The sequence below is a fragment of the Pseudorca crassidens genome, chromosome 3 (genome assembly GCF_039906515.1).
Source record: "Pseudorca crassidens isolate mPseCra1 chromosome 3, mPseCra1.hap1, whole genome shotgun sequence".
Lineage (NCBI taxonomy): Eukaryota > Metazoa > Chordata > Mammalia > Artiodactyla > Delphinidae > Pseudorca > Pseudorca crassidens.
In genome coordinates, this window is record NC_090298.1 from 57,477,247 (window position 1) to 57,492,223 (window position 14,977).

The following is a 14,977-nucleotide window of genomic DNA, read 5'->3' on the forward strand; positions in this document are numbered from 1 at the left end:
GTGTCAGGCATCAGTCTGCCCCTTGCTTTGTGCCTGCTTGGAGCCCTCAGTAGCCACATATACATGTGTAAACTCTTCCAGAGGATGGGCCCAGCCCTCTTGATTTTGTAATAAACGTCACTGGCAGACCACAGGAAATTGTTCCTTCCAGAATCCCTGAACTCCAGGCCTATGTGTTCCATTGCCTACTCAGCTTCTCCACTCAGGTGTCTAGGAGACATCTCAAAGTTAACATGTCCCAAACCGAACTGTGAAGCTCCCCCCTCAAACTTGTCCTGCCTTTAGTCTCGGTCAGTGCCAGAACCATGTTTCCAGTTCTTCAGGTCAAAAACCTTGGAGTCAAAACCCACATTCAGTCCATGGAAAACCCCGTTGACTCTATCTTCGAGATGTATTATATGAGATATATACAGAATCCAATTGTGTTTATCACCTTCAAACAAAAGCCACGATCATCTCTCTCCCAGGTTATTTATAATAGTCTCCTAAATGGTCTCTTCATCTCTACTTCCTCCTCCTCTGGCTATGCTCACCCAGAAGCCTCTGTTTTCTTTTTTAAAATAAGTCAGATCACATCACATTCAGCTAAAAAACCCTCCAAAGACTGCTCATCTTACTCAACGTTACTTACAACAGGAAACTCCCTGACAGTCCAGTGGTTAGGACTCCGCACTTTCACTGCTGAGGGCCCAGGTTCAATCCCTGGTCAGGGAACTAAGATCCTGTAAGTGGCGTGGCACAGCCAGAAATAAAAAAGGACTTACAGTGGCCCACCAAGCCCTACTGACCTCCTCCTATTCCACTCTCCCTTGCTCACCTACTCCAGCAACCCTGGCTTCTTGTTCTTCCCTGAATATGCTATGCCTGCTCCTGCCTCAGGGCCTTTGCACTTGCTGTTTTCTCTGCCTGAAGTGCTCTTCCCCTCTTCCCCCAAATATCACCACAGTTCTCTGTGGCAGTTCTAAAATATGTTCACAAATTCTTTGATACTCTCCCCTTCAAGAGGTGGAGCCTAATCCCTCTCTCCTTGACTTAGTGACTCAATCCTAAGAACTAGAATAAAGCAGAAGCGATGGTGTGGGGCTTCAGAGACTGCCATAAAAAGCACTACAGCTTCCTCCTCATTTGCTCTCTCTTGGATTACTCATCCTAGAGGAAGCCAGCTGCCATGTCATGAGAACGCTCAAGCGGCTCTGTGGAGAGGTTCACATAGTGAAAAACTGAGGCCTCCTGCCAACAGCCATGGGGGAGAGCCACCTTGGAAACAGGTCCTCCAGCCCCAGTCAGGCCTTCAGACGATGCAGCCCCAGCAAACTGCTTGACTGCAGCCTCATGAGAGATCCCAAGCCAGAACAACCCCGCTAAGCTGTTCCCAGACACCTGACCCTCAGAAACTGAGAGAATAAATCTTTGTTGCTTATAGCTCTACATTTTGGGGGCTTCCCTGGTGGCACAGTGGTTAAGAATCTGCCTGCCAATGCAGGGGACATGGGTTCAAACCCTGGTCCGGGAAGATCCCACGTGCCGCAGAGCAACTAAGCCCGTGCGCCACAACTACCAAGCCTGTGCTCTAGAGCCCACGAGCCACAACTACTGAGCCTGCACACCACAACTACTGAAGCCCGCGCGCCTAGAGCCCATGCTCCACAACTAGAGAAGCCACCGCAGTAAGAAGCCCGCGCACCGCAACAAAGAGGAGCCCCCACTCGCCGCAACTAGAGAAAGCCCACGCGCAGCAAGGAAGACCCAACACAGCCAAAAATAAATAAATAAAATAAATAAAAATTTTTAAAAGCTCTATATTCTGGGATAATTTCTTATGTAATGATAGATAATCAATATGCTTGCTTTCTCATTCCTCTCAAGCTTTTGCTGCATTCCTCAGCTTCACCCTCCATATTCACTTCCTGAATTCAAGATTCATCCATTTTTTACGCTTGTTCTGATGCTATTTTTCTAAGGACTCAGCCTGGGCTGATCTTTTTTCACTACCACATGGGCTGGAAAAGGCCACCAGGTTTTAGATAGTGACAAGGTCATTCAGTCTCTTTCTTAAGAACACGTCTGCTACAAAGACAAGCACCTTGAATGCTGGTGGGTATGTCTTTCATACATGACCGATGATTGGTATCCAAGGAGTTTAATTTAGTCAAACAGGCTCCAAAAGACACAAACAGTTCAAGTGGCAGACATCCCAAGTGGAGGCTAATCTGATTGTCCTTGGTGCCAGTACATTCAAATCTGTCATGTGTGGCCAGCCTGCAGTCATGTGGCACCAGAGGGGCAGCTGTATCAACAGGGCCCTAGCAGGTCCGCACACGACGTGGCCAGAGACGGAGTTTCAAGTAGGGGAGAAGGGAAGAATGATTAGGGAAAGGAAAAGGAAACCCCCTTGTACAGAAAGGAATTGCTAGCAGGCCTGTGTAGGGAGGCAAATCCTATAGTCAGGGCTGCGTTCTTGGAAAGCTGCGTGCCCGCTGCTGTTGTGTGATCGCCACTGCTGGTTATTTGCTCGTCAGCTGGGCGTGCTCTGAGGCCCTTCCAGCAGGTGGTATAATCTGACACTTTGACCAGGATAGCTCCACCCGGACACAGATTGCCACAATGTCCTTGGGATACAGCGTCTGTTCTGTTGCAGGGATAAAAATGCCACATGATAAAAAGACATTTTCGGAGTTTGTGGCATTGTGTGTCCTTTGGGTGACAGACGTACCCAGGAGGAACAGTCAGCCTGGTTCAGGCCCTTGCTCCACATTAACCATCTGTGGAGATCGCTTTACATCTTTGGGCTGTGGTTTCCTCAGCTGAAAAATGACCGTTTTAGCTCCCCTATTGCCTTCTGCCTGCAACCTTCTCTGAGTTGCTGGGGACACACAGTGAAGAACCACAGGCTGTATGTAGGTAAAGCAGGCAACACAGAACCTGGCCCAGAGCAAGGGGTGTTGATATTCAAGATAGTAATAATCTTTGGCCACTGGGGCAAGTGGCCCAGCAAATCCCTCCCACTAGACCCTGCCCAGTCTGCTTCCCTTACGAAGCCCTGTCTTACCCAGCCAGCCCGCCAACCTGCAGAACCCAGGTGGACACCCTTCCCTGTTTGCCTCCCTGTGAGCCCTTCTTTGAGTCTCCTTCTCCCTTCTGTAATCAGCTAAGCCAACTCTTTCTTTACTGCAGTGAAAAACGACTGGGAACAACTTGCTGTATCAGGTATGCAAGGTGTTCTCGCTTCCAAAAGGTTAAGGCAGTTGGCGTTAACTCTTGACTGGGCTGATTTCAGGCAAAGTGGATAGGACTCCAGGGAGAAGTGGCAGGGATGGGAAAGGCCGCAGGGCTCATGGCGCTCCCCACTTTGGGCTGAGCTCTTGACTCACCTTTCACAGCGCCCTGACCTCTGGTGTGGAAACTGGCACAGCTGATTCCATGTCACGTGTCACGGGACAGGTTACAAATAGCACGGGGATTAGCAAACCCATCCCAAAACGCCCAGTTCAAGGGCAGAGAAAGTGAGCAGCTTAAGTCCGGCAAATCATTAGCGACTGAGAACCAGGAAGGGGGTTCGATGGCAACGCGGGACTGCGATAACCGTGAAGACCATACGTGGGAGTCTCGGAGCTAGGACCGGATGCCTGTACGCTTCGGGCATGGACGACCCTTGTCTCACACGCTAATGGAGCGCACGTTTCTGTGACCTGGTGTCTCTATAACCTCTTCGTCGGGGAGCTCGCGGCGAGGGGCTAGCCCCAGTGACCCCAGCCAAGGTCTCTGGACAGGCAGGAGGGCCACAGGTCCCCGGGTGCACCCGTCCCAGAGGGCGCGGCGGTGGGAACGCGGGGACCCCTGCCTGGGCGGCGGCCACACCGAAGAGGGGGGGCAGGCGCTGCCCTTTCTTCCCCAACCCCAGCCCAAATTCTGGGCTCTCGGCCCGGAAGGGAACCGGCTCCCTTCACGCCGCCCGGACCTCGACCGTCGCCTCGCGAGTTGGGACAGCCAGGAGAATCCCAACTTGCCGCCCCGTGCCCGCAGGGCCACGGGCCAAGGAGGAGGAGGAGGAGGCGGAGTGGGGGGCATTTTCCCGGATTCCTCGCGCTCACGGTCACGGACGCGGAAGCCGCCCGGTCCGCCGCCCCGCGCTCTCCACCCCGGAGCCGGGCGCGCCTCTGGACCCCGAAGGGCAGCACCCGGCGCCGGCCAGCTCCCGCCAGTCCGCCCTGCCCTGCCCGCGCCGGCGACGCCTCCTCCGTAAACACCGCGCGGCCCGCCCTCTGCGCCGGGACACACAGGTGGGAGTGTGCGGTGCGGCCCGCCGCCCGGGAGGCCGCGGGTGGAGGCGGGCGCCGCGCTGCCCGCCGACTGCCGGCGCAGACAGCGCCCTCGCAGGACGGAGCCTCAGGTAAGCGCTCCCGGCCCCGCGCTCCTCTGCACCCCGGGAGCCCGCGCTCTGTGGCCGCGGGGCGGGCACTGAGCTTTGGGGGCCAGGCTGGGAGCGAGGAGCGGCGCAGCGCGGAGGAGCCGCACTGCACCTGCGTCCGCGGGGGCCGCGCGCCGAGCCCTGCGGGCTGGTGTTGCGCTCCGGTGTTGCGCTCCGGCTCTCTAAACCCACCAGGCTCTTTCCCGTAAAGGACTTGTGCCTCTCTGCGTCAGTACCCAAACACAGAGAGCTTTGGACGTGGTGACATGCTGCTGATTTGGAAATGTCCTTTGGGAAACAGCGTTGGGGAGGTGAATTTGGCTTTGGGGAAATGAAATGTAGGTTGGTATTTGGAAAAGGTTTAATCTCCTATTAGCGCAGATGTCTCTGAGTCAGTTTGTGAGCGCATCTATGGGGCGGGGAGGGGAGAGAGAACGAACTACCCACATACTATTTTGGATGGGGGATTAACACCTATGCCAGGTGCTTAGTCCACTAGTCCATGGAAAGGAAGCTACAAATCCAGTTTTAGGCTTTACTAGTATTGGGGAATTTGCCTTAAGGCAGTTGAAGCCTTGTGACTCACGACAAAGTCCAGGTCTCAATCCAAGGTACAATGAACTGATAGGACTTTGTGGCAGAGAGTCACCCCTCAGTCATATCTTCAGACCAGCAAAAGATATTACAGGACTCAGAATTTTTTTTTAATTAGTGCAATACTTTAAATGTTTGTTTCCGCTTAATTACATCTTCATAAATATAGTTTGTCCAAGTTTAACACGAAAGCTTGTTTCCCACCTCTATTTCCTTCTTTCTCCAACTTCCTTCTGATTGTATCTTACTTTTTCCTGGAAAAGCACTTCCTAGCATAAGACCAGTTGTTTCCTTTCTTTACGTAACCTGACCCTACTTGGACATGATTTGGGTTTGTCAAGATGGCCTTGGCTTTAGCGACTCAATCTTGAGCTCCTTCACGTGACCATGGATGCAAGTGGCACAAAAGATTTTAAAAGTTTTCTTTCCTGGAGCAAGTGAGAATGTTCTTTACACTTGGGTTGTCTTTTTGAGTGCCCCAACTTGAAGGGTCCTGGAAAAATATTCCAGTCATTAGAGTAAGACAAGATAACTGGATAATAAAGTCAGGGTGTGTAAGGTAGACAATTCTTTACCCACTGCTCGGGATACATTTAATATATGAGAGCCTTGAAGTACCGGGCTTGGGTGGTCTTATGGAAGGTGCTTTGCCACTTGATTTCATGTATACTCTTCTTTCAGAGTCAAGTTCTATTGCTGTTTAGTGTTTTGTGACTGGTGATTTTATCGGCTGCTTATTTTTAACTGGGTCTCAACATTTTTGTGTAAGTGGGTGGCACCACGGAAGAGGGTGAGCAAGAGGCCACCTGCCCACCTGAGGGACAAGGTGCTACCAGACCCCCCTGGGTTATCCCAGAACCAAGCAGCCAGGCCACCAGATTTCAGGGCAGCCCCAATGTGTGCCTGTTTGAGAACTCAAGAGTCACATTTTGACAGAATTAACTTAAAATCCACCAAACTCACTGTGTTCCTGAACCGCCTTCCCATTCAGTTGAAACTTGGGTCTCCCATAGATGTAGCCTTAGGATAAAGCAGGGAATGGAAAGTCGCTGCGGTCTAAAATAGGAAATGGAAAGTTAGGTACTGAACGAAAATTTACCGACTTGGAAATACTCATAGCAGCTGTGATGAAATATGGGCTGTTTGTAAATCAGAAACAATCCCTGTGGTTCTTCCTTCACTCACCATTGTTTTTATGTTTTGGGTTTTGGGTTTTTTTGGCCTGGGGAAGTGAGTCTGTTAAGGCTCATAACAGGAAAAGCCACACCCATTTACTTTTGTTGCATGGGTTTTGATTTTTCAAGATACTCTTAGGTGCATGGTAATTGCATTTGCCCTTCTTGCATATCTTTATAAAATTACGTGTTCAGGAGTTTCTGAATGCCAGTTCCTCTGACTCATGAACCAGGTCATTGTGCTACTGTGTATCAGTTGCACAAAGTTCTGTTCCCTGTGATTTCATCCTAGTGTGATCTGGGAAAAAGAACAGGGCGGGTCAGGAACACCTGCACGCACTTTAATTTGGTGTTTGGTTATGTCTGCAGAGTTGTTGAAACCATTGAAGGGAAGGAACACATCCCACCCACCTCGGGGAAGTGGCCTCTTCTGGCCATGTCTCCCGCAGCTGCTGCCGAGCCAGATGGGGTCCAGGGAGACAGGCGTGTCACCAAGCTCATTTTCTTCCTTTTTGTCATCGGTGCTATCCTGCTGTGTGTGGGAGTCCTGCTCTCCATCTTTGGGTTCCAGGCATGCCAATACGAAACCCTCCCAGACTGTAGCATGGTGCTGAAGATCTCCGGGCCCGCGTGTGCCGTGATTGGGCTGGGGGCTGTGGTCCTGGCCCGCTCCCGGGCACGACTTCAGCGAAGTGAGGAGCGCCTGCGAGGCAACCGGGGGGCCTCCGACCGAGCCTTCCTCTGTGGGGAGAGCCGCCAGTTCGTCCAGTGTCTCATCTTTGGGTTTCTGTTCCTGACGAGTGGTATGCTCATCAGCGTACTGGGCATTTGGGTCCCCGGGTGTGGCTCAGACTGGGTGCAGGAACCGCTGAATGAGACAGACACTGCTGACTCAGAGCCCCAGATCTGTGGATTCCTGTCCCTGCAGATCTTGGGACCCTTGATTGTGCTTGTGGGATTGTGTTTCTTCGTGGTTGCCCATGTTAAGAAGAGAAACAACTCGAATGTGGGCCAGGATGCTTCTGAAAGTGAAGAGAGACAGACCCAGAACATGGAGCCCTTCCAGGTCACTGTAGGTGGGTGGCTGTCCTTCCTGTTCTTGTTCATATCACCATAGCTGTAGCATCAAGGCTTCACTGAGCTGCTCCGGGTCTGGCCTAGATTCTCTTTCTCCTTCTCTCTCTTTGTCCCTGTCCCTGTGTGTGCGTCTCTCTCTCACACACAGAGACACACACACATACACGCACGCAGATGCACACAGACACAGTTTTGCTGCTGTACTTATCCCCATAAGAATCCTTGAGCACATCATCTCCTCCCAGCCATTCCTTATTATCTAGCAAAAGCATTGGGACATTAACTTGTGACCTTGACTAAGGTCACAGAGCAAATAAAGAGGAAAGTGAGAGGATCCTTGAGGAAAGCCTGGGAGCCTTCTAAAACCCCAGGTACCTGCCAAGTGACCCTGTTTCCCCTGTTATTCTCACACCAAACACTTAGGGCACTTCTGGTTGTTGGAAATGTGGGTTCTCATCCCTGACTGGCTGTCTTTGGAAGTCCTGAACCTCTCCTGGCCTTACTTTATGTATTTATAAAATGGGCACTGCATTTCTAAGATTCCTGACAGCACTAATATCTAGGGTTCTGAATCTGTCACAAGTCCATCGGTCTTCCATGTTCTGAGGGAGTCTTCTGTACTGTTTTCTGCATCATTCTTCATTTTCTGTAATTTCATCCTTGGCTTCAGGGTCAGAGCAAGGTTTGGAAGCAGTGGCACAGACAAAGATGAAACATGACAGCACCTGTCGCTTCTTTCCTCCATGGAGTGCCTACAGAGTGTCCCTTCGGGTCCCCAGGGATCTGCAGAAGAGCTGGATCACCATTTCCCAGAGTCAGGTCCCCACAGAACCATACCAGTAGCTTTGGCCTCACGTTCACACAGACAAAACACCCCCACCACTGCTCATTTTTGCAAATCAGTGTTTTATTTCAGTCTCCCACTCTGAAGCCACAGCCTTAACATGTAAAAGGCTGGGCGGGCAAAGAGGATTACAGAGCAGAAACCATGGAAGGAACAGGGAAGGAAGGTGGCGAGTGAGATGTTTCTCGCGGGTGGGGCTGTCTGTCGAGCTGGCGGTACTCACTGTGGGGATTCCCTGGGCTGTGGACTTTGCATGGTATTGGCCTCAGAAAGGAAGGGCAGATAGATTTACAGACGATCCTTGTGTTCAGCCAGGGTTGAAGCTCCCAACTTCCTTATTTGTGCGTTTATATAATTACGGTGACAACATCGATATCAGTTATATGTTAATAATAGCAAACAAATATATAGGGCTTATTCTTGGGCCAAATACCCATCTAGGTGTATTTTAGCATGTACTCGTCAAGGGCCTGTTGTGTGAAATTCATTCACACCTACAACAATCCACTGAGGCAGATGCTCTTAGTGTCTCCATGTTAAAGATAAAGAAACCAAGGCTCAGGGATCCCAAGTAATTTGCCCAACGTCACAAACTAGCAAGCGGCAGAGCCAGGACCCTAACGGAGGCGGTGGGCCGGCGTATGCTTGGCCCTTGCATAGCGCCCTCCCCAGGCACTTGCTGTAATTCTGTTTCTGCAGGCGTCATCCTTCACCAGGTGTCCCGGGTTGTTGTTACATGACGAAAGGCCTCACCCAATATTATAGACGTTCTTAGTTCTTTCAGGGAACACGGTGGGGTCCAAGTAAATACTCTCATGAGACACTCACGGCCTTCCACTTAGTTGGGAGCATTTCAAGGTGTGCCCTTTGGGTTTACCATCCGGGAGTTTTGGGGCCCAGCTTTCTTCCTGGTGGTTGGAATGGGGGGCGGCAGGGAGCAGGGCTTGTGCTGGAGTGACTCCTGGGCGGTTCTGTCCTGATGTTGGCACTGCATAGTTTCAAATCTTTTCCACATAACCGTGTAAGTCCTATCAAACCTGTGAAAATCTGGCACCTTGTCTTTCTCTCCTTTGGTATTATGGAATAGGGTTTACGTTTTTAGAAATCGTGCCTTTCAGCACGGTTGTTAAGACTCCAGGCGTTGTCTGTCAATGGTCAGTTCTGCCTTGTGAGGGAAATTGGGGTGATAAGAGGCAGTCCTTGGCTAAGTGCCAGAATGCAGCTCTTCCCAGAATGGAAGACAGAAGAGAGAAACCAAGATGCATGATATCTGCATTGTGGGCACACCTAGTGCTGGACCCTGGATGCACAAGCTGGTGTGTGGTCAACTCACAGAGGACATCAAGTCTTTCAGGACATAGTGGAAGGGAAACCCCAGGGGCATGGGACTTTCCGGGGAGAGCAGGAGGGCTGGGAGCTGACCTGGCAGAGGGGTGGCTAAGCCTCAGAGATAACTGGAGACTCTGAGTACTTCCTTGTCTGTGTTTGATAGGTGATCAGCCTGCTTTAGAGGCTTGTTTCCAGATCCTTTGTCCTACAATGTATAATTAAAGTGAACATTCAACCTACCTTCCTCTGACCTACGAAGACCTTCTGAAAAAATTCAGTGAGAATCCCAAGACAACCACTATGCTTTTTCCAGCTTCGGTTAGCGATGTATATTAAAAGCTTGAACCGCCATCTCCTTGCAGAAGGAGAGATGGAGTTAATGCATTTTCTGCAGGGCTAAGTTACCTCTGGGGAGGTGGAGAGTGGAACCACTGGCCAGACTGCCAGTGGGGAATGTTTCTTCAGACATGCACATAGGTGCCACTTGCTGGTGGTTGTGAAGAAAGTCCCTTTGAGGATGTGTTACAGTTGAGAGAGCTTGCTCCGTGCTCAGCACCGTTTTAACCCCGCGCGCAAATCCAGTCCTCCTACCTGTCCTCTGAGGCAGGTACAGTTACAGCCTGCCGTTTACAGATGTGGTGGCTGAGGGAGGCTTAGAGAGGGCACGTAACTTGTTCAGGGCCACACTTGGTGGGAACTGGCAAGTGGAACCCCGGTAACTCTAGAGAACCCTGCAGCTACCTAGGTGAGCATCAGCTCTGCTACCAGTACAAACCGTCTCCTCCCTGCAGGGAAGTAAAGTCCTCTTTCCTCTTTCATTCTTCCTGAGCTGTCATTTGGTGCTGCCAGCTTATCAGAGGCCACCCTCAGACCTCATTTCTAGAAGGTTCTGGGCAACTCATCTGGTACATTTTGTGTTGGAATCAAATTAGAGCTTGCATCTGGTCCCCAGTTCTCCTCGCCCAAACACAGGGATGTCTTCTGGAGCGAACAGTACCAACAGAAATGCAACAAAACAAAACAAAACAAAAAAAACCCTAGCTTTTCTTTGAGTTTGACTTTCTTTTGTAAAGCTTGGAAGAAACATTGGTAGATAAAAAAAAACTCTTCACGTGCATAAACCACAACTATGGAAATAGGGATGATGGGCTGTATTGTGGCTGTACTGTCATTTGTTCAGAGGTTGAAACTGCATTTGAGGAGTGGAGGCACTTTATCCAACAGCTAACTTTTGAAGAATTAAAATTGTAAGTAGAAAACGAGAAAAGCTTTGTAGCAGCAGACATCCCAGGGGAGGTAAGGAACATTGTTAGCAAATGCTTCACAGAAATGCTTTAGCTCAGACTTGCTATGAAATGTAGGCCCACTGTTTTTTTTTTCATGTGGCAAGATAGACAACATACAATTTACCAGTTTAATCATTTTAAAGTGTAGAGTGGTATTAAGTACATTCACCATGTTGTACAGCCACCACCATGATCAATTCCCGGAAGTTTTTCATTATCCTGAACAGAAACCCTGCCTGCATTAAACACTAAGTCCAGTCGCCCTAGCCTCCAGCCCCTGGCAACCTCCACTCTCCGTCTCTGTGAGTTGGATAGGCTCACTTTTAAATTCTGGTGTTTTGACCTTTTCTATAGATGGGCCAAATATATAATTAATTTCTTTAGCTGTTGCTCATTTGCTTGCATTTAGTACTCATCTATCGTCAATGAAATGTTGTGTTTCCTTAGGTGATGCCGTGATCATATTCCCACCTCCTCCACCACCTTACTTTCCTGAGTCTTCAGTTTCTGCAGCTACTCGGAGTCCTGGGGCTGACGGTTGGCTCCCAAATGAAAGTCCACCTTCATATTACAGTATTTTTAACTATAGGTAAGACTTCCCGTTTGAACGTCAAGAGTAGGAAAGTTTAACCTTTTCAGGCCTGTGTCTACGTTCAGGCCAAATCAGCTTCAAGGCTATGGTAGAGGTGTAGCCATCCAAGTATGAGTATCTTTTTGGCTGACATTGTGCCAGAATCGTTGCCTTAATATTCCTAGTACTTTTCAGGAAACTTTGGGCGGCACACGAGTTAAAAATTATAAAAGTGGTTATGCCGGGTTCACATGAAGCCTTCTCCAGGCATCTTTATGTGGTCCTAGCAGGGCTGACCCTCAAAATGCTGCACAAACCCATCAGCCGTCCCGAGCGCTGGAGCAGAACTCAGGAGGCCCCTGCTAAGTTAGGCGTTGCTGCTTTAGACTGTGGGAGGGGTGAGGGTCCCCGGGGACCTCCAGCAGGTACAGAGCATTTCAGTATCTAATGGAGATACTCGAGTGGCCGGCTGAAATCAACCTGCACCCTGACTTGACCACGCCAGGCTTCTCCCCTCAATATTAAGTTGTTCCCTGGGCCTCAGAGCCTTCTCAGATTGACCGAAGAGAAATACGAGATCCCCATCCCCATCCCCCATGCTTTCCACATACCACAAATTTGGAGGCGTACCTGGGGTCAGATTAAACAGTGTAAATATAAGTGTTTTTCCTTGAGGCAGAGGGATGCCATTGAAGGCTGTGGAGTCACGGCCACAGGGTCCGAGCAGTGGTTAGCACAGCTCGTGATGGGGAAAGGCTGGGGGTGACCAGACCGGAGAGGAAGCCTTCTCTCATGGACAGGCTGAACATGGGGCTGGGGCTGGGGTGGTCAGAAAGGGAGGAGTGTGTGAGGATGTCTGCTGTGGAGGACGACAGGGATGAAGAGCGGAGATGATGATGTCAAGGGTGAGTGACAGGGACAGGGAATGTCCCTGACTGAGGAAGACAGAGACGGGGCCTGTGTAAGTGGGAGAAGATGGTGAGCTGGCTTGCAGTAGAGGGAGAGCGAGGTGTGGGCCTTTGAGCTAGACCGGATGGGCCAGGTCTTGGGAGAGAGATGGGGTACTGGAGATGAAATGGCAAAGAGGCTGCTGAAACCAAGAGGGCAAGGCGACAGAGGCCTGTGGAGAATCCACGGGCGGGGAAGGCATGAAAGGAAGGAGTTCTGGGAAGTGTCAGGGATGAGCAGGGCTGGAAAAGGCTCTGCACCTTCCCACATGGGAAACCAGGGTGTAGGACGTGAAGGTAGGATCACTGGAAAATCTCACAGGGCAAAGCAGGCCTCAGTGAAAAGTGGCTTTTGAGACACTTAAGACACGTGCATTTTTGAAAGCATTGAGAAGCAGGACATGAGAGATGTCACGAGTGTGCTAGGGATGGGGGCTGCCATACCTGGTCATTCATGTTTCACGGCCCGTGTTCTTGTACCTCAAACCGGGTGATGAGCTGGAGATCTGACCAGGGATGAATGCAGGAGTTCCCCTGTGTGGGTGAAAGGGAGGTTAGGTTCTGGACATTTGTAGAATTCTCTTAGTGAATTTTTATATTCTTTTCTCCAATGATGAACTTCCCAGAGCCCTAAAATAAATGTCTATTTCTACGGCTACTAAAAACTACTCCTACGGCTGTTGCTATGCCAGAGTCTGCCTTTTCTTACATTACCTCAGGTCATTCTCATAGTTACTTAGAAGGTAGGCACTGTCATCATCCCCATTTTACAGATGAGGAAACTGAGGCTTAGAGAGGTTAAGTAACTTGCCTGAGATCAGACAGCTAGAAAGCAGCAGAGTGGAAATTCAGATGCAGGTCTGCCCTTTGCTAGACCCCACTCCATTAACCAGTACGTCTTCCTGCCTTCCTTCAAGTTGTAGCAGAGAAGAGTAACTGTGTGTGTGCATGTTCTCTTCGGAAGGCAGCTATGTGTTTGTACTCTACGTCTTTTCAATGACAAGGGGAATGACAACAGGAGTGAGACAGTCTTAAAGTAACCATGAGCTCTAAGGACAGGAAGGGGTAAGAAATCAAAACATATCTATGCAGAATAGAATATGGAAGAAATTACTCTGGAGACCCTTGCAAATGTTTCCAACTGCATCTAATTAAACATGTGAAAAGAACCTGGTAGTTAAGGCATGTGACTGAGTCCCTCTGCTCCCTTTCATGTTCTCTCTCCTTCTTCATAGGATCCCAACTCCTGAGGGCCAAGGCGCAGCCTCTGATAGAGACTGTGAATCTATATATACTATTTCTGGGACTGCTTCATCCTCTGAGACCTCACACACTCCCTGTCTCTCATCCGAATTGCCTCCCAGATATGAAGAAAAAGAAGCTGCTGCCCCCACATCCTTGTCTCCATCTTCTGAGCCTTCCCCACCGTGAGCCATGGACTCCAGTTCAATTTTTTATAGAATCAATCACTATTTAATTTGTTTTTCTAATAAAAAATACAATAGAATCGGCTATGTCCTGACTTCCTGGTGTAGTATCAACATCAATAACAAACCTTCCAGATTAAGCTGTCAATGCTTCATACCACAGGAGGGGGAGCATGCCTCTGGCTGGGAATCTAAGATGCTTCTCTCATTGAGGCCTCCTACTCTGGGAGGTGGGTGGGATCGTTCGCATTGGTGGATGAAAAAGCAGAGGCTCAGAAAGGCTCATTAACTTATTCAAGGTCACATTGCTTCTAAATGGTGAGGTTGGGCTTTGAACCCATCTAGCTAGTTTCTGAAAGCCAGGTGCATATCTCTACCCTGTGCTGTCAAAGGCCAACCAAAAGTACTGGTTAATGTTTAGCTTGGCCCATTGGGTTTCCAATGTTCATTGCTTCTGGGGCAGAGAAACCAGATTACTTTCCTCATTTCTTTATTATTTCTTGCACCTCTTCTTCCCTTTCTTCTCCCTCTCCTCCTTCTTCCTCCTTTCCCTATTCCTTTTTTCTTTTTTTTCTTTTTTTCATTCTGAAAGAAGGTAGTTAGGGTAACTAGGTAATTTTCACTGGGGCAGTTACCAGCATACTGATATCCTAAAGCCTTCTTATAGTGATGTGACATTTTTGGAGAAGAAATTTCTTGGGGCACTTTGGTAACTAGATTTCCCCTGGAGAGGTTCATGAGGGATGAGTCTTTCTGTACTATAAGGTGCCCGACTGTCTGGACCACCAACTTTTATTCTTATAAAGCTATTGCTGAACAAAAGCGTTTGTATAGTTGGGTGCAATAATATTTATTTACTTCTAGATATAAACCTTAAAAAATAATCACTAAGTATTATCAGTTCTACCCAGGAAAAACTGATTTTTAGAATCTAAAGTCTGTAGGAAAAAAATAAATTCTATAGGAACTTAGCATTTTTGTTAACAAAATTTGATGTAGCAAAAATGAACTTTTTAGGCCTTTTACCACAAGCTGTCATCCCCATCAAAATCAGTATTATCCAGCATTTAAGTGCCTGAAAGCAGAATTTAAAGGCGTTAATGCTCCAATAGTTTAACTGAAGTAATGACTGATTTCATGGGAATTGCCACTGCAATAAATCAGGAGTAACAGTCTGTACCAGAAGGACTGATCTATTTCTAAACTGGACATCTATTAGACTGAACTGCTCTTAAAATTCTGCTTTTTTTTTCCTGGAAGGTTCATTATTCACATTTTCGTATTAGAACAAAGGGTAGATTATCACCCCTTCCTTCTGT

General features: G+C 49.0%; 1 protein-coding gene and 1 non-coding gene across 2 annotated transcripts; both read left to right on the forward strand.

Annotated features, from left to right (window-relative positions):
• Nucleotides 1–641: 641 nt before the first annotated feature.
• On the forward strand, nt 642–714 carry TRNAE-UUC (transfer RNA glutamic acid (anticodon UUC)). The gene has a single exon. It is a non-coding gene; the product is annotated as a tRNA-Glu (tRNA).
• Nucleotides 715–3,501: 2,787 nt separating this feature from the next.
• On the forward strand, nt 3,502–13,743 carry TMEM171 (transmembrane protein 171). The gene is made up of 4 exons (XM_067730974.1): nt 3,502–4,390; nt 6,547–7,253; nt 11,161–11,302; nt 13,467–13,743. The coding sequence occupies exons 2-4, from the start codon at nt 6,614–6,616 to the stop codon at nt 13,660–13,662; spliced, it is 978 nt and encodes a 325-aa protein (XP_067587075.1). The 5' UTR covers nt 3,502–4,390; nt 6,547–6,613; the 3' UTR covers nt 13,663–13,743.
• The last annotated feature ends 1,234 nt before the right edge of the window (nt 13,744–14,977 follow it).